At 56.2% G+C, this 18,731-nt stretch overlaps 2 protein-coding genes across 11 annotated transcripts; one reads left to right on the forward strand and one right to left on the reverse strand.

Annotated features, from left to right (window-relative positions):
• Positions 1–1,883: 1,883 nt before the first annotated feature.
• On the forward strand, positions 1,884–6,716 carry Vgf (VGF nerve growth factor inducible). 10 transcript variants are annotated; one of them, XM_052754047.1, is made up of 5 exons: positions 1,884–2,026; positions 2,578–2,692; positions 2,907–2,990; positions 3,481–3,820; positions 4,324–6,716. In XM_052754047.1, exon 5 carries the CDS (start codon positions 4,344–4,346, stop codon positions 6,198–6,200), a length of 1,857 nt encoding a protein of 618 aa, XP_052610007.1. In that variant the 5' UTR covers positions 1,884–2,026; positions 2,578–2,692; positions 2,907–2,990; positions 3,481–3,820; positions 4,324–4,343; the 3' UTR covers positions 6,201–6,716. The 10 variants fall into 10 exon arrangements, with proteins under 10 accessions (XP_052610007.1, XP_052610009.1, XP_052610008.1 ...); XM_052754049.1 differs by having other exon boundaries at positions 3,537–3,820; XM_052754048.1 differs by having other exon boundaries at positions 3,622–3,820.
• Positions 6,717–8,465: 1,749 nt separating this feature from the next.
• Positions 8,466–18,671, reverse strand: Ap1s1 (adaptor related protein complex 1 subunit sigma 1). The gene is made up of 5 exons (XM_052754053.1): positions 18,550–18,671; positions 15,780–15,958; positions 15,111–15,219; positions 10,860–10,997; positions 8,466–9,244 (listed from the first exon to the last, which is right to left on the reverse strand). Exons 1-5 carry the CDS (start codon positions 18,550–18,552, stop codon positions 9,197–9,199), a joined length of 477 nt encoding a protein of 158 aa, XP_052610013.1. The 5' UTR covers positions 18,553–18,671; the 3' UTR covers positions 8,466–9,196.
• Positions 18,672–18,731: the final 60 nt, after the last annotated feature.

Below are 18,731 nucleotides of genomic sequence, written 5' to 3' on the forward strand. Positions count from 1 at the left end.
CTAATGCCCTCCCCCCTCCCAGCCCTCATCCCTGGTTTTCCAAGCCTTTCAACTCCGAGATCATGGTTCTGCGGAACCAACCTCACCTTCTCCGCCTACCCCTGGAATGCGTGAGGGATTCAGAAATCAGGACCAAGGTAGACAGGTCCATAGACACCAGTCAGAGCACATATTGGGTGTCCCCTCTGGGTCCTCATCTTAGCTATGCCTTTTAAACTTGTCTCTCCGTGCCATTAACCATCTTGCCATCCTCCTCCTCTCCCCAATCCTAGGAACCTGCCCCTTGGCTAGATCTTTTCCTGTGTAGAGGCATCAGAGTCTCGAAAGGTGGTTGATAGGGCTGGGGGGTGTGGGGGAGTGTAGCTCAGTCAGTAGAGTGCTTGCCCAGCATACACGAAGCCCTGGGTTCAATCCCCAACACTGCATAAACTGGGCACCGAGGAGCATATCTGTAATCCTAGCACTTAGGAGGGGGAGGCAGGATCAGACAGTCAAGGTCATCTTCAGTTAGTTATACAGTGAGTTGGTGGCCAGCCTGGGCTACTTGAGACCCTGCCTCAGAAACAACAAAACAAAATAACAACAGAGCGAGAAGTTATGAAGAACATCCGTCATCACTGGGAGGGGAGGTATGGATGACACGTGAATGAGCTGAGCTAGGGACCAGGTAGAGAGACACAGAGAGGCAGGAGGGGTTCAGACCTACGAAACGATGTCGCCGTGCCCGTCTGGTATCTATCTGGGCCCACCTTGCCCATCGCCACCCTGTGATGACCAAGGGTCTTGAGATGTGAGTTTATGAGCAGTTACTTGGGTTTCCGAATAAGTAAGGATGGGGAGTTAGGGGTGATGGAGAAATGGGGAATGCTCCTAACAACCTGGGATGAGGACTTGGGGGAGGGGGGCTGCAGACAAGTGGCTTCAGTTATGGGACTTTATTGCCCTGAGATTTGTAAGGTGAAGAAAGAAGAGAGGGCACAAGGGATGTCCAGAGAAGTTCCCATAAGCATGGGCGCACACCAATAGACAGCAAAGGCTCCCCAGAAAAGCACAAAGACGTACGCACAACACGCTGAGCCAGACACCAGATCTGGGTGCATTCAAAGACCCCAAACAGCACAGGTGTGTGCTGACAGTCCTAAGAGATTAGAATGCACACGGATGCACCCACAGTCACACAGGTGGTAAGAGAAGCCCCCCTCCCCCCAACCCATTTAAACTGGAACCACATCTATCCAGTCTCAACCTGATTCACTTGCTTCTTCAAATTCTTTCTCTTTCTCTTCTCTGCTTTGGGTCTCTTTCATCTCTGTCCAGAGAAACGCACACACATGTACATGCACACGAGGGTGCTTGTGTATGCACACGAACCCACAGGTATACGGTTTCTCTCGGTGTCTGTCCCCTTTCCCGGGGATCTCAAACTTAAGACTCTCAGTCTCCCCAATCGCCCCTCTTTGGCGAGCTCTCTCCCCCACCCTCCTCTCTCCGAAGGCTCTCCCCCACCTTCAGAGGTTGGAACCATCAGCTTTCTGATTCATTTTCCTTAAGGAAGGTAATGCGACCCCCGTCCTCAGCCTGCTGCTCCTGGAAACCAGGCTGAGATGAAGGGAGATGGGAGGGGAAAGGAAAGGAGGGGACTCTAGACGGGCAGGCTCTGGATAGTGGTGTGTGTGTGGGGGGGGGGGCTGTCAGGTGCTGCTGCTGCTACTGCGGTGGTGGTGGTGGTGGTGGTGGTGGTGGTGGTGGTGGTGGTGGTGGTGGTGGTGGATCTCCAGGCCCTTCTTCCTCCTTTCTATGGAATGCCTGCTGTCACCTTGGCTCTCAAGTTTGTTGGGTTTTTTTCTCCCCTTTAGCCTGATCCTTCAACCTGCTTGCTCCAGGTTCTATTCCCTTCCCTTCCCCCATCTCTTCTCTTTCCTCTCTCACCCCACCTTTTTCTCCGCAGAGCTGATGGGTTCTCTTCTGGGAAAGTCAAGCCACTGATGGAAGGCAGAAGCCACTGCTGGTTATAGAGGGATAGCACGTGAGTGTGAGTGTGTGTGTGTGTGCGCGCGCGCGCGCGCGCCCGTGCCCGATTTAGGGGGCTCAGAATGAGGGTCGGTAGCGGGATGGGATGACGGTAGGGCTGACTCTGAAAGAGACTCTGAGACCCTCCACACACACACCCATCCCGGTTTCCAGCGTGTCGAGGTGCAGGGCGGGGGGTGAGGCTCTGCGTGTGCCTACAAGCACCCCTGTGTCCGCAGCTCTTGTGTGTCTGGTGTGTGTCATTGTCACCCCCCCTTCCCTGCCCACGCCCCCGCACTGCTCTCCGCCTGCACCGCAGCCCCCTCCAGCCTCCCTCCCTCCCTCCCTCCCTCCCCTTCATTCCTGCAGTCACCGCTCCCGGGGCCACCTTTCCCTCTCCTCTACCCCCTCCCCATTTCCGTCCTCCCATCCCACCCCCGCCCACGTCTGGTCTCCCTTCACCGGCCCCGGCTGCCTGATAGATTTTCTGCGCAATCTCTGCGTCATCGCCCCCCACTCCCGGAACCTCTAGTTGTCCAAGCCCCCAGCCCCAACCCCTCTGGGCAGGAGATACGGTCGAAGGGTCTGATGGCTGAGAGGGTCCATCTCTGACGTTGCACTGCACCCCCGCCCGTCTCCGGTCGCGTTCAAACCTCCCCGTTAAGCAGCAGAGAGAAATGGAGTTGAGTCACCCTCTCCACCTGCTCAACCCCCTCCCCACCTGGTCTGGTCTCGCCCTCCAAATGTCCTTGGGTGGGGGCTGTGGGGGAGAGGGGAACAAGCAGAAGGGTGTGGGAGAGGTGGATTGAAAAGGGGGCGCCACAGGGACCCCTAACAGGCACAGCAGAGCCCGCTGGCCAGAAGGACAGACACACCTTTTTCTCCACCCCCTCCAGACACGAACCGATCGTGGACACGACCCAGAGGCACACACATCGTCAATCTTTTCCTTTCCCCTTCCAACTAGGACCCTTTCCAAGGTGATTACCCGAACCGCAATATCCACCCATCTGCCCTGGCCCTGGGCGGGCATCCCGCTCCGCAGATCCACCCCCTCCTCTCGGGTTCACGTCGTCCTTGGGCGTGCTCCCTACAGACCACGCTGTGGCGGAGCAGGGAGCCCGTCCCCCTCCCCAGCTTTCAAACCCTTACCGGCCCCCCATCCAGGACTGATCTCTCACTGGCGCCCAGTCAGGTGCTGGCGGTGCCCTCTTCCTATCCTATTCTGCTCAGCAACGCGGGCTGCGCCGCAAGTTGCTTTGTAACCCACCCTCCCGCCTTCTGGCTCCTCTGTACCCACCCTTCCATTCATTCTTCCATTCATTCATTCATCCTTTTCTCCTCGTCCCTCCTTCATTCATTCATAGCCCCCTGCCCCGCCCGCCTCGACATTTCATTCATTCATTCATTCATTCATTTCCCGGAGCTCGGCTGGCGCACGCCCCTCTAGCCGAGGGCCTCACTGCGCAGGCGCAGGCCGGGAGCGACGCTCAGCCTCCAATCACCGGACATCCACCATCCACCAGGCACCCGCCCGCTTCCCCATGAATGAACATTGACGTCAATGGGGCGGGGCGAGCCCACGTGACCCCGCGCGCTCCCCTTTATAAGGCGGCGGCGCGGGCGCTGTCCAGCGTGCTGAAGCCGGAGCGAGAGCGCAGCAGCTGACCCAGCGGAGCCCAGCTCCCAGGACGCCAGCCCTCGACCATCGCTCACACTCCAGCCACGGAACGGAGCCAAGGCGGACGGGGCCCGATCTTCCCCCTGTCCCGACCCTCCTCTCCACCTTCCGCCGTCGTGACACCGGCTGGTAAATACTCCCATGTCCATTCCTCCAGCCCTCTTCAGTCGTGGGCGTGAAGGGAGGGTTTTCTCTCCGAGTGGGGTGTTGAGAGCACAGCGGGGTGCCCCCGAGAAGGGTCTTTGGTAAGTGGGGGAGTCTCTGCTCTTCTGTCGCTGATGAAGTCGCCCACGCACCATCCGGGGAGTCCTGTGGGGAGGGAACAGATCCCCCCCCCACCTCCCGCTTATCCTTGTACGCGGGCGCTGGCTGAGAGATGACTTGGGGAAGGGGGCGACAGGAGGCACTGGGTAGCCAGGGCGAGAACTGCGGGCGTTATTTCCCATTTGCACGGCTCCAGAGATCGCCACGTCTTTCTTGTTCTCTGCTAAACGTTTCCTCTTCGGGTAAGGTTGGAGAAATGAGGGAAACCCCGGATTTCCTGCTTAAAGGTGGGGGAAGGGAATGCAGAAATAGAAAGCGGGGAATTCTTACAGAAATCCTCTATCTCTTTGGCTTCTTCTATTTTTCAGTCTCTGGCAGCCCGTTGGTCATGAAAACCCTCACGTTGCCGGCATCCGTCCTCTTCTGCTTCCTTCTACTGATCCAGGGGTTGGGAGCAGCGCCCCCCGGGCGCTCCGATGCTTACCCTCCTCCCCTCGGCTCTGAGCATAAAGAGCAGGTAGCCGAGGACGTAGTGTCCCGGCCAAAGGATGGCAGCGCCCCAGAGGTCCGAGCCGCTCGGAATTCCGAGCCTCAGGACCAGGGAGAGCTCTTCCAGGGCGTGGATCCCCGGGCGCTGGCCGCGGTACTGCTGCAGGCACTGGACCGTCCGGCCTCGCCCCCGGCGGTCCCAGGAGGTTCCCAGCAGGGAGCACCCGAAGAAGCAGCAGAAGCTCTGTTAACCGAGTCCGTGCGCAGTCAGACCCATAGCCTCCCGGCACCAGAGATCCAAGCGCCCGCTGCGGCCCCCCCTCGCCCTCAGACTCAGGACAACGATCCCGAGGCAGACGACCGCTCAGAGGAGCTGGAGGCGCTAGCGTCCTTGCTCCAAGAACTTCGAGATTTCAGTCCGAGCAACGCTAAGCGCCAGCAAGAGACGGCCGCAGCCGAGACGGAAACCCGCACGCACACGCTGACCCGAGTCAATCTGGAGAGCCCCGGGCCAGAGCGCGTATGGCGCGCTTCCTGGGGAGAGTTCCAGGCGCGCGTCCCGGAGCGCGCTCCTCTGCCACCCCCCGTCCCTTCGCAATTCCAGGTTCGAATGCCCGAAAGCGCTCCCCTTCCCGAAACCCATCAGTTCGGGGAAGGAGTGACCTCCCCTAAAACACATCTAGGTGAGACTTTGACACCCTTATCCAAGGCGTACCAAAGCCTAGGTGGCCCCTTCCCCAAGGTGCGCCGCCTCGAGGGCTCACTCCTGGGCGGCTCTGAGGCTGGAGAGCGCCTGCTTCAACAGGGGCTGGCTCAGGTAGAGGCAGGGAGGAGACAGGCGGAGGCCACCCGGCAGGCCGCGGCGCAAGAAGAGCGGCTGGCCGACCTCGCCTCCGACCTGCTGCTCCAGTATCTGCTGCAGGGCGGAGCCCGGCAGCGCGATCTCGGGGGTCGCGGGCTGCAGGAGACGCAGCAAGAGCGGGAGAGCGAGAGGGAGGAGGAGGCGGAGCAGGAGAGACGCGGTGGTGGGGAGGACGAGATGGGGGAAGAGGATGAGGAGGCGGCGGAGGCGGAGGCGGAGGCAGAGGAGGCGGAGAGGGCGCGGCAGAACGCGCTCCTGTTCGCCGAGGAGGAGGAGGACGGGGAAGCCGGAGCCGAGGACAAGCGCTCCCAGGAGGAGGCGCCAGGCCATCGGCGGAAGGATGCCGTGGGGGCAGAGGAGGGCGGGGAAGAGGACGACGACGACGAGGAGATGGATCCGCAGACCATCGATAGCCTCATTGAACTGTCCACCAAACTCCACCTGCCAGCCGACGACGTGGTCAGCATCATCGAAGAGGTGGAGGAGAAACGGAAGCGGAAGAAGAACGCCCCTCCCGAGCCGGTGCCGCCCCCCCGGGCCGCCCCAGCCCCCACTCACGTCCGCTCCCCGCAGCCCCCACCTCCCGCCCCGGCCCGGGATGAGTTGCCGGACTGGAACGAAGTGCTCCCACCCTGGGATCGGGAGGAGGATGAGGTGTTTCCCCCGGGGCCCTACCACCCCTTCCCCAACTACATTCGGCCGCGGACACTGCAGCCACCCGCATCCTCCCGCCGCCGTCACTTCCACCACGCGCTGCCACCTGCGCGCCACCACCCCGACCTGGAGGCCCAGGCCAGGCGCGCGCAGGAGGAGGCGGACGCGGAGGAGCGGCGGCTGCAGGAGCAGGAGGAGCTGGAGAATTACATTGAGCACGTGCTGCTGCGCCGCCCGTGACCCGCCCCGGCCCCGCCCCCGCGCGCCCGCCCCAGGCTGGGCGCGCCACCACGCCCCCCCTCCGTGTCGCTCCTCCTCCCTCTCGGTGTTTGCATGCGCCCCGGCTCCGCCCCTCGGCTGCCGCCCGGCCCCGCCCCACGTGACCCCGCCCCGAGCTCTGCCGGGACCGGACCTGTCAGACTTTCCCCGGGTCTGCAGTCCAGAACTCCCCAAACTCAACGGGCGATCCCGGGGCCATCCCAGGCGGGTGGGTGTTTTGTGCGAGTCCCCTTACACCCCCACTTCCTCCAGGGGCCTCGTCCCCATCTAGTATCTCTTGAGACTTCCCGGTCCCCAACGGGAAAATCTGTTCTAATTAATCGTGTGAAGTGTCTGTCTCCCAGCCGTGGGGCCCCCGGAGCCTCCCCCTTCTCCAAATCGCTGTGAACTCACCCACTTCCTGCCCTTCTCTGTTGTAAATACCCCTCACGGAGGAAATAGTTTTGCTAAGAAATAAAAGTGACTATTTTATTAGGACTTTGTTCTCCGTTATTCACCCGACCCCTTGGGCCTGCTTGGTCCTCTCCAAGGGGCGGTGAGGGGAGCGCCAGTCTGATCCGGTTCTGGACTCTCTGACCAAAGCCAGAACTAGGTGGGAGAAAGGTGTGAAGCTGTACCTGGGAAGGGAATGATCTAGAAATACCTATGAGGGAACCCTACTCTGGGGTCGGTGAGATGGTTCAGCGGGTGAAGGCACAGGTTGCCAAGCGTGACCGGAGTGTAACCCTAGGGTTCTTTCCACATGATGGAAGGAGAGGGCTGACAACCACATGCCCACCATGGTACACCCACCCACCCACAAAATAAATGAATGTAATAAAAAAACCAAAACAACAAAATAGAACCTCTGCTTTCCACTACCACCCTGGGCCGGAAGTTGAGTCATAATTGCTAGTGTTTGACCCACGGAAGAGTGGAATCCAATGAGAGCCAGGTGTTTGGTTGGGGCTATGGCTCAGTTAGTATGAATGTCTGCCTAGTATGCACTGGGCCCCTAGGTCTAGTCCCATAAAGTGAGTTCAGGGTCAGGAAAAAAAAAAAAAAAAGACCAAACAAAAAAGAAACAAGAAGAGAAACGATTGTCTGGGTTGTCTGGGATGAGCAAGTTTCTAGAACGCAAAAGAAAAAAAAGGTACCATGTAGGAGATGCTCCTCTTTGGGTATCTGGATGGCTTCCCCCACCCCAAGTCATCCATCCTTCCCTTCATAGCTCCCTGAATTCCTAGAAGCTTGGGGAGAAGGAGCTGACACCCCACACACCTTGTTTTTAACCATTTCTCAGTTGCCTCCCCAAACAAAAAGAGGCAAACAGAAATCCTTCCCACAGACATCTCAGAATAGAGAACCTACGACCTCAGGGCCTGCCCTCCTTGGCTGTGTGTCCTCACAGCAGTGTGTGAGATTCTTTGGGGCAGCGCTGCCAGACAGAGCAAAAGACAATCATTTAACCTTCAATTCCAGATAAGCAAGATACCCCCACCCTCAGAATAACTCTTCACGGTGCATAGGACACACGTACTAACTTATCTGTTGGGGCTGTGGCTGGGGCTGAGTGATAGAGCACTGACCTCGAATGCAAGAGGCCCCAGGTTCTGATCCCTAGTACTGCAACATACAGTATCAACATGTGGGTCAGCTGGTCCAGTGCTTGCCCAGCATGTATGAAGCATTTCATAGAACAGGGTGCTGCTGAACACCTGTAACCTCAGCATCTCTAGAGGCAGAGGCAGGAAGCTCAGAAATACCAAGCTGATTCTGCCATCCATATGGAGTCTGAGGCCGGCCTAGATTATGTGAGACCCTGATTCAAAATTTAAAGAAATGTCAAATGCATCTGTTGGGTTGGGGTGTGGTTGGCACATGCTTGTAATCCCAGCATCCAGAAGGTACAGGTAGCAGAATCATCCCTGAGATACAGGTCACTCAGAGCTATGCAGCAAAACCCTGTCTCAAAATACAAGACGACAGAGCGGAGGGCTAAGAGCTCGGTAGAGAGCGGAGGGTCTGCCTGGCGAGCACAAGGCCGTGGGTTTGACTATCCTAGGACACAGAACAAAACAACACAACCAAACCTGTTGTCTAGCTGCCATCCAACTGGGCATCTTCTATTTTTAGCTTTTCTTCCTAACTATGACGACCCAGGTCCCAGGAAGACACTGGCAGGAAGCTGCCCTTGACCTCGGGGTGGACACCAGTCGGCTTCAACAAAGACAGAGGCAAGCCAAGTCCAGAAACACTTTTTCCTTTTATTTCAGAAGAAAGGAAATAAAGGCAGCCGCTTGGCCCACCCCACCTGCTTGGCTCCCACCACATCCACAATGTGGTGTGGGGGCGGGGGGACAGGGCCAGTGTCCCAGAAAGCAGGCCCCTCCCCGAACCATGCCTTCCCTCCGGGTGGCAAGGTTAGAAAAACATTAACTCGGTGGTTCCTTCCCTGGCTCTGGCTGGACACTGGAGCCCAGGAGGAAGTGGGGGCAGGAGAGGGAAAACCCCTCCCAGGCAGAGAAGCTGCCCTGGCTGGCTATGGGGAGGGGTGGAGGTAGGTTTTGGGGCAGAGGGGAGAAAAGAGCCCTGGAAACCTCTTCCCTTTAACCTGACGTATTTATATATTTACAGCGATATAGGACATGGGGAGGGCTGGAGGATGGCTGGGGTTAACACTGATTCTTCCAAAGAGGGGAATGAAGCCACTTAGCACCCCCATCCAGGTCACATTTTCCTGCCTTCTAGCTCCTAAAGCCTCCGCTGGGAAAGGTAGAGGGTGGAGGGAGGGAATGTTTGAATGAAGGGCTGGAGCTGCAGCTCCTTCCAAAGAAGGTGAGGTGGTGGCGGAGGAGAGGCAGCCGGCTCCCGCCCAGAGAAGGGGCCTGGGGGAGAGGTGGGAGAAACAGCCCCCAAGTGCTGTCTCTTGTCTCGGCTTCCCCAATTCCACAGGGACCCCAGGCTGGCTGACGGGGCTATGCCAGGCCCATCTCCTCCAGGACACTGCGCGGTGACTCATCCTCCTGAGACGGACGAGGGTGACGCAGAGACACCAGGAAGGGCAGACGGGGTGGGCGAGATGAGGGGATCAGAGGCACAGACACACGTGGGGGTGGGGGGGGAGAAGAGAAGCCGATGTGAGCCCAAGGCTGGCACGCTGTGAGCCCCCAGTGGAGGGGGGCTCACAGACCTCATGACACCACTGCCAGCACCCACAGTGGCAAGGAGAGGTGGAGGCCAGGTTCATCACCACCCAGGATCTACAGCTCTGAGCTGGGGGAGCAGGTATGCAGCTTCAGAACCCAATGGGCAAGAAGCATGAGGCCGGGGCAGGATGCAGAGGAACCCTGACTCCCAGGAGGCAGGCAGTGCGGACGCTTGGTCCGTGCCTTTCAGGGTGGCGAGGGCAGTCAGACATTGGTACCAGGCTCCTCGGGGAAGGGAAGGTGGGCTTCAGAGTGATGAGTCCCTAGGGTCCAGGAACCGGAGGACACACGTGTGTGTGTCAGGGAGTGAAGGGATCCTGGACCAGTGGGGTGACCTCAAGTTTCATCGCGCCATCTTTCCCCCTCGAGAGCTGACCAGCTCCTTCATTGCCCCCATCTCTCCCTCTCCTCAGAGCCAGCTCAAGCAGGTTTGCTTGTCACTGCGGAGTCCTGGTGACTCATCTTCCTGCACCAGGGCTCAGCAGTAGCACAGCAGAGAAGGGGCAAGCAGCCATGGGCAGAGGGGGGTGTGCCAGACAGACACCAGGGGGAACTAACAGGCACCCTCCAGGCCGGCCCCAAGCCCCCACAGCCGTGGGTTCCCGAGCAGCAGAGGGGTGTGTGTGTGCGTGTACACATGTTAAAAGTGAGGACTAGGCAGGGCGGGGGAGGCTGTTCAGTCATTAATGTCTCTGTCATGTAAGCATGAGGACCTGAGTTCAGATCCCCAGCAACCACACAAGAGCCTGGTATGGAGGTGTGGGTCTGTGATCCAAATATTTGTGGGGATGGAGTTGAGAAAGGGAAGATCCCTGGAGCTCAGTGGCCAACCAGCTGAACTGAATGGATGAACTCCAGGTTCAGTGTGAGACTGTCTGAAAAAATAAAGGAATGATTGAGGAAAATACCCAATGTCACCCTGGGGCCTCTGCATACACATGTGCACACACACACACACACGCCTCGGTGACACATGGGAACAGAGACAGGCAAAGTAAGGATCAGGGCCCTAGGCTCCATCAGAGAGAGACAGAGACACAGAGAGAGACAGACAGACAGAGACAGATAGGAAATCGAGGAAGAAAAGGCTTATCTACCACGAACCGCTCTCCCAATTCTCTAAACAATCCTTATCATCAAGAGAATCGTGAAGCCAAAGGAGACTGGGCCAGATAAGACAGATATCTTGGGCCTTGGGAAGAGGACAGAGCTCAGATGAAAGAGGGAGCCATTGGCACCAGTGGGGGATGGGCCCACCCACCTCCTGCTCCAGGGGTTCAGGACTCAGGACAAGTTAGACAGCAGGGCGTGACGGGGGCCAGACGCCACAGGGAGGGGGGCCCACGCGTCGACGGGCAGGGTGTCCGGGGGAGGGGGAACCCCCTCGGCCACAGTCCTCCTCCTCCTCCTCCTCACTGTCCCTGGCTCGTACCTCCTGCAGCAGGTCTGCCTGCTCAATGGCCTTAAGCACACTCTTCTTGGAGGTGTCCTGGACGTCCCCACCCATCAAAAACTCATCCAGGATAAAGTAGGCTTTCTCAAAGTTGAAGATGATGTCCAGCTCGCAGACCTGGGAGACGGGGGAGAAGGGAGAGCTGAGCATCAAGGGGTACCCCTGCTTTCTTCCCTCTCCTTTCGGCCCCGAGACAGTCTCATGCGGTCCAGCTGAAGTCCCTGAACTCACTACGTAGCTGAGGCTATCCCAGACCAGTTCTCCCGCCTCCACCTCCTAAACGCTGGGGTTGTAAGCACGTGCCTCCACGCCACAGCATGTGGGGCAGGGAAGGTCCTCAGGCAAACACTCTACCAGCTGAGCTACATCCCCAGCCCACAGGAGTTCCTTCAGTGAATCTTAGATCCTCCCAGTCCTCGACTCTCAGTACGTTGGTCTTTTCCTCCAGGCTAACCTTGAGGTCTTAATCTTCCTGCCTCAGCCTGAGTGCTGGGATTACTGGCACAGGCTTCCATGCCGCCTCATTCTTTCATAGCCTGCCTCCTATTCTGGACGAGGAGACAGAAGTCTGTGGTTGCTGATGCCTTTCTCTTAAAATCTCTAACGTGGTTTCTGCCAGGCCCTGGGCTAGCCGCTACCTTAGGCATTCTGGGGCAGAAGAGAATATTATGGTCTTTGCTTTAGAAGACCCAAGGTGATCTCTGTTAATACGAAATTTGCTGTGCACATCATGGAACGTCGATGAGCCTCAGTTTCCCCGGCCAAAAATGGAGATGGTAACACTGACTCCTTGGATAGATGAAGAACAAGCCAGAGACCCTCAAAAGGCATGTGGGTGGGGTGGGTCTCTTATCTCAGCTATGCAGGAAGATGAGGTAGAAGAGGCCTCCTGAGCTACGGAGTGAGTTCAGGTCAGCTTGGGCAACTTGGTGAGACCCTGCCTCAAAATAAAAAGTAAAAAAGGGAGTGAGGATATACCTCAGTGGTAGAGCACAAAGTAACTTGATGTGTGAGGCCTAGGTACAATGTCTAGGCATCACAAAATCAATCCATCCATCCATCCATCCATCCATCCATCCATCCATCCATCCATCCAGTCTGGGAATGTAGCTCAGTTGGCTAAATAATTGCTGTGGTGGTTTGAATAAGAATGGTCCCCATAGGCTCATATATTTGAACTCTTAGTCACCAGGCAGCAGAACTGCTTGAAAGGATTAGAAGGATTAAGAGGTGTGGCCTTTTTGGAGGACATGTGTCACTGGAGATGGGCTTTGAGGTTTCAAACCCAGAGACAGTCTCTCTCTCTCTCCCTCTCCCCTTCTCCCCCCCCTCTCAGGATGTAGCTGGCTCTCTCAGCTACTGCTCCACCACCAGCCTGCATGCCACCATGCCCCCCCACGATGATAATGGACTAAACCTCTAAAACTGTAAGCCAGCCCCCAATTAAATGTTTTCTCTTATAATAGCTGCCGTGGTCATAAGGCCTTTTCACAGCAATAGAACAGTGACTAAGACACTTCTTTAAAATGGGTCGGCTCCCAAAACCATATAAACTGGGTGTGACCCCAGAACTTAGGAGGTGGAGGCAAGAGAACCAGAAGACCAAGGTCACCCTCAGCTGTACACTGAGATGGAGACCAGCTTAGGATGCATACATGCTATTCTGTCTTAAAAACAAAAAAAGGAGCCGGGCGGTGGTGGTGCATGCCTTTAATCCCAGCACTCAGGAGGCAGAGCCAGGTGGATCTCTGAGTTCAAGGCCAGCCTGGTCTTCAGAGCGAGTTCCAGGATAGCCAGGGCTACACAGAGAAGCCCTGATTGAACCTCCCACCTCCTACAAAACAACAACAAAGCGGGCTGGCCGGATGCACTAGTAAGTAAAGGCACTTGTCACATAACCCTGACAAGAGAGTTCAAGGCCCGAGGACTTGTGCAGAGGTGGAAGGAGCGAACTCCCTCGACAAAGCTGTCCTCTTGCTTCCTATGCATGCCATGGCAAGCGCACCCTCACCCCGGTAGTCACAATATTAAAATAAGGGTAACAAGGGTAAGGAGATGGCTCTTTGGGCAGGGACACTTGCTGCCAAGCTGGAGGTCGGTCGATATCCAGGACCCACAGGGCAGAAGGAGAAAACAGATCCTCAAAAGTTGTCCTTTGACCTCCACATTCCTGAGTGGGCCTGACCATCCCCAAGTAAATAAATGTAATTAAAAACAAACAAAAAAACCTTAAAACAAAAACAAACAAAGAACAGCTCTGGCCGAGCACAGAGTAATAGCAGGAGTGCAGTCCTGGGTTCAATCCCCGGTACCAACAAAAGAAATCAGCTAAAGTGGAACCCAATCGTGCTCCCCGCCCCCCAAGGCAGGGTTTCTGTGTAGCCCTGGCAATCCTGGGACTCGGTCTGTGTAGACCAGGCTGGCCTCGAACTCAGAGATGCCTCTGCCTCCCGAATGCTGGTGTCAAAGGCGTGTGCCACCACTACCCAGCCCCCCAATTGGGCTTTGTACATCATTACCAGTGTTATGTATTACGGAGGCATTCCGATTCTGTATCTAAGGTCTGCACTATCTGTCAAAACCCAGGCCACACACCACATAAATTCATTCAGAATCTCTGGGAGATTGGGCTCTGGGCATCTTTTTTTTTTTTAATATTCTAGATTTATTTGTTTTTATGTGCAGGAGTGTTTGGTCTACATGTATGTATATGTACCACCTGCTTGCCTCAGGCACGAGAAGTTGGGTCCCCAGGACCCATGTAAAAAAAGCTAAACGTAATGGTGCTTATTTGTAATCCCAGTACAGGGGAGGTGGAGACAGACAGACAGACAGGGGAGGTGGAGACAGACCGACAGACAGGGGAGGTGGAGACAGACAGACAGGGGAGGTGGAGACAGATAGACAGGGGAGGTGGAGACAGACAGACAGACAGGGGAGGTGGAAACAGACAGACAGATCCCCAAGCTGAGCTGAATCAAGGAGTTCCAGGCCAGTGAGAGACCCTGCCTCCACACACAGAAAACACCCAAACAAACAAACAAAAACCTCACAAAACGAGCCAGGCGGATCTCTGTGAGTTCGAGGCCAGCCTGGTCTCCAAAGCGAGTTCCAGGAAAGGCGCAAAGCTACACAGAGAAACCCTGTCTCGAAAAACCAAAAAAAAAAAAAAAAAAAAAAAAAAAAAAAAAAAAAAAACCCTCACAAAACAAGCAAGCAAAAACCAAATCAAGGCAGGAGCTGGAGAGATGGCTCAGTAAAGAGGACATACTGTCCGTGCAGAGGACCTGAGTCCAATTCCCTACACCCGTGTGTGTGTGTGTGTGTGTGTGTGTGTGTGTGTGTGTGTGTGTGTGTGTAAGGGGGAGGGGGCTCATGACCACCTGGGACTCCAGTCCCAGGGAATGGGATGACCTGTAGGCATCTGCACTCACATGCACATGCCTAGACAGACACACACATAGAGATAAACAAATAAAACGAGCTGGGTGGCAACAGTGCACGCCTTTAATCCAGCACATGGGAGGCAGAGGCAGGCTGATCTCTATGAGTTCGAGGCCAGAGCAAATTCTAGCTTCACAGAGAAACCCTGCCTAGAAAAACCAAAATAAAATGAATCTTTAACCCTCAAAAAAACAAAAAGAAAGAAAGAAAGAGAAAGGAAGAAAGAAAAGAAATTCCATCAAGGAGGAGGGCGCCTGAGGAACAACATGAGTTTGTCCTCCGGCCTCTCCATGCACATATGCACACACGCGCACACACACATACACACTCTACCTCTCCATGCACACATGCGCATACACACACACACACACACACACACACTACTTCTCCATGCACACGTGCACATGCACACACATGCACACATGCACACACACACACACACACACACTCTCACATTCTCTCTCTCTAGAATAGTCCAATACAATGCCAGGGTCAGGAACCCCTATAAAGTGAGAACTTGGTCTCTGCCAATGCCAGTCTGTCTCCCTCTGCTGCACCCCCTCCACCTCACGCAGAGCTCTACCTACTGAGGTATACCCCCAAGCTGATTAAAGGCCACAGCTAATAGGCTTAGAGCTTAAAAGGGGAGATTAATTACGGTCCCTGTGCCCCAACACCACCTCCCCACTGAGACTTCCAGGGCAGGGACTGCATAAGTCTTTCTTAAGGCTTGGCAGGAAGATGGAACTGCCTGGCAGGGGAACTGGGGTTCGTGGGGAGACGTACGCTGCCAAAGTACTTGTCCAGGAGCTCCACATATCGGTGGATCAGCTCCAGCGTGATCAGCTCATTGTCTTGACCTTCGATGGCGCAGCAGAAATAGAGACTGGCGTATCTGGAGAGGAAACCCGAGAGACAGACAGAGTGAGGAGCTGGTTTCAGGACCCTGGAGCTCCAGGTCCAACCTGCCCGCCAGCCTCTGACAGTACTGTCCTCCGACAGTACACAGACACGGTGGTCCCAGCGGGCACAAAGACTAACACTTTTCCTGTAGCATGCTTCAGAAACAACACAAGTTCCACTTCCTCTCCTTCTCGCCCTGTGACCCGCCCGGTTGGACTCAGCCGAAATCCGAGCGAGCCAGTTTACACGCTTGTTCAGAGTAGAAGGAACTAGAAAGGGAGGGTGTGGGAATGTGGGCGTGTGGATTGGGAAAAGTGGGGTGAGGCCTCAGTGTGGTGAATGAGACTGGGAGGGACCTGTATGCGGGCAGGGGGGTCTCCGGGGTATGTGCAAGAGGCTGTGTCAGAAAACCAAGTAGGAAGCAAGAACTGAGAAGAGCTCAGAAGCAAGGGAAGAGGGGATTCCTGACCAGCCTGTAGACGCCTCAGTTCCTCGGAGCTCTCCCGGCTTCGAAGGGAGTTAGTTATTCCCCAGCCATTTTAACCCAGTCACCTCTTATAGACAACTTTGAGGTCCCTCCACTCCAGGAAGCTGCACATCTTGGGCTTGCGAGCCAGGACGACCTGCATGAGCTCACGGACCATTTTCTTCCTCTCCTTGTCTGAGGTGGCCAGGTACCATTTCTGCAGCCGAAGTTTCCCCTGCCGGCTGAACAGTAGCATGAATCGCATCTGGAAGGGAGGAAGGACCAGAGCTGAGGGCCAGACATTCATCGCCACCTTCTTCAAAACTTCTGTCCCAGCTGTCAACGCTGGGTAGAGAAGAATGTTCTTCCTGAGGGAAAGTCAAAGATTTTCCTGCCTGCGGTTTGGGTTCGAATCCTGGCTCTACTAGCTGAGAACAACCTCAGGCAAGATAGCTGAATTGGTTCAGTTGCTTGCTACCAGGCCTGACGCCCGGAGTTCAACACCCATGACCCACATTACAGAAGAGAACCGACTCCCACGAGCTGTCCTCTAACCTCTACACTCATGCTGTGGCAAGCGCCCACCTTGCCCACACACATATGATAAAATAAACATAAAAACATTTCAGTGTGTGTGTGTGTTTCAGAAGACAGCTTTGGGAGAGGGTTCTCTCCTTCTATCATGTGAGCCCCAGGGATCAAATTCAGAGACTCAGTCTTGGCAGCGAGCGCCTTTCCGCACTAAGCCATCTTACTGTCTTTGAAACTTAGTTTCTTTACCGGCAAGACAGAAACAATAAAGTTACTTTCCTTATAGAATTCTTTTAAGATTTGTCTTTCTTCTTATTTTTTAAAGATATTTAAAAATATTTGAAATAGTCACGTGCATGCCTGTTGGATCCTCCAGGGCAAGGGTTACAGATGGTTGTGAGCCCAGGTCCTCTGCAAGAGCAACACATGCTCTTAAGCCCGGAGCCATCTCTCTAGCCCGTTTTTAATCACGTGTAAGTGTGTGTTGTGTGTCTTCACAGTGGGGAGCGGCACATGAGTGCAGTGCCCATGGAGGCCAGAGGCATCACATCTGCCGGATCTGGAGTTACAGACGGTTGTGAGCAGCCTGGCATAGGCGTTGGGAACCGAGCTGGGTCTTCTGGAAGAGCAGCAAGTGCTCTTAATGGCTGAGCCATCTCTCCCTTAAGGAATTCTTAAATGAGTTACTTCATGGGTGTGCGTGGCGCACAGTAGGCCCTATAACATGCAGGTGCTGTTATTCCCTGACCTCCTCTTTCCCAAGCTTGTCTTCCACGAGGAATAAGATGCCTGGCCCCATGACAAGCAGATGTCAACAGACTACAGTTCTACTTATGATCCTTCTAGACCCCATGCCTCAGAGGGGTCGGGTCTCTACCCATCCTGCCATAAGCCCCGAGATGCCCCGTGACATACGGCCTCTCCATGCCAGCCCCATGCTTGTTGACAGTCTTGTCTGTATCGTACAGATATCCGAATTGCACTTGGGACAGGGATATTCAGATCGTGCCCTCTGCCATCCACACATTTGGATCCTAGTGTTGACTTTCTTTCCATTTTTTTAAAATGGTATTTTATATGGGGGGGGGCACCCATGTGCCACTACCCACATGTGGAGGTCCTAGGACAACTTTGTGGAGTCAGTTCTCTGCTTCCACCATGAGTGTCCCAGGGATTGAACTTAGGTTGGCAAGTACCTTTACAAGCTGAGCCATCTCTCTGGCCCTCTTTTCTTTCTTTCCTTTTTTTGAGACAGTGTTTCATGTAGCTCAGGCTGACTGACCTATATTCCCTTTGTAGCCCAGGCTGCCCTTGATTTTCTGACCCTCCTGGTTCTACCTCCTGAGTGCCAGGGTTACAGGTGTGTGCTCAAAGGCCTGACCTTTCATCCCAGACACCAGATCCCGCAGTCCCTCACTGAGGGTCCGGTCACCCTGATGGCTCTCCTGGGGAATGTCTGAGGGATAAAGAGCAAGCAGAGTCCTCACAGCTCTGTGGATCTAGTTTTTTCCCCAGCTGCAGGGGTTCCTGATTCCATATCCTGAACTCAGTTCCCAGCAAACAGATCTGTGAACATGGCCAGGGCTGGAATGTCTGGGTGTGTGCGGCACTTCCAGCTTATAAATGAAAAGGAACAAAGACCCCAGAAACTAGGGGCGGGAGCTGGTGGGGGGACAGGGACTGGGAAGAACTGAGGAAGCCGCGTGCGGCCAAGCTACAGAGGTGATAACTACGGCAGGAAGGCGGAAGGCCTGGGTTCCGGAAAAGAGAATGGACTGGGGAGGGTGGAGAGCCGGGAATGCCGAAGTCGGGAAGTCCTCCGGGGCCGAGGTCCCCCGGCTGCAAACACCGGAGCCCACCTGGGCTGCAACTCGGAGCGAGCTCGGCCGAGGCGCAGGAGGAGAACTCCGGGGACCCGGAAACCGTCCCCACCCACACGGCTCGCCCCGGGCCTCCTGGGAGGGGGACTCGGCGGCCCGCGACCCTCCGGCCTGGCCCCGGCGCCCCCTCCTCGAGTGCCTGCCCCTGCAGCAGTGACCGGGGCCGTCTCGAGGACCGAACCCCGCGCCCCGAGCGCGGCACCCTGCTCGGGACGGTCCCGCCACGCTCCAGCCCAGTCCCCTCTCTCTGCCCGCCCCTGTCCCGAGTGCCATTTCCAGCTGCCGAGGTCGGCTCGCCCCGGCCGCTCCGGGAAGTGGATCCTCGGCGGACCACAGGGAAGACAGGGCGACTCCCAGCAAAGGCGTCCCCCGTCTCCTCCGGACCCCCGCCAGGTACAGCCCACGCCCCTCGGGTGCCCGTCCCCTCCCTCCCAGCACAGCCTACCATCCTGCAGCCTCCGGCCCGGCACGACCCTCTCCGGCCACCGTAGGCGCCAGCTCCACTCCCCGTCCGGTTCTTTTCTTTTCCCTCCCTCTCCGCCTGAAGCCCCGCCCCCTCCCGGCCTCGCCGGCTCCCTCGAGCGGCCGCATTGCGCAGGCGCCAACGCTGCGCCGCGGGGCACCCCT

This window comes from Peromyscus californicus, unplaced genomic scaffold, assembly GCF_007827085.1.
Source record: "Peromyscus californicus insignis strain IS unplaced genomic scaffold, ASM782708v3 Scaffold_2__1_contigs__length_46816999, whole genome shotgun sequence".
NCBI lineage: Eukaryota > Metazoa > Chordata > Mammalia > Rodentia > Cricetidae > Peromyscus > Peromyscus californicus.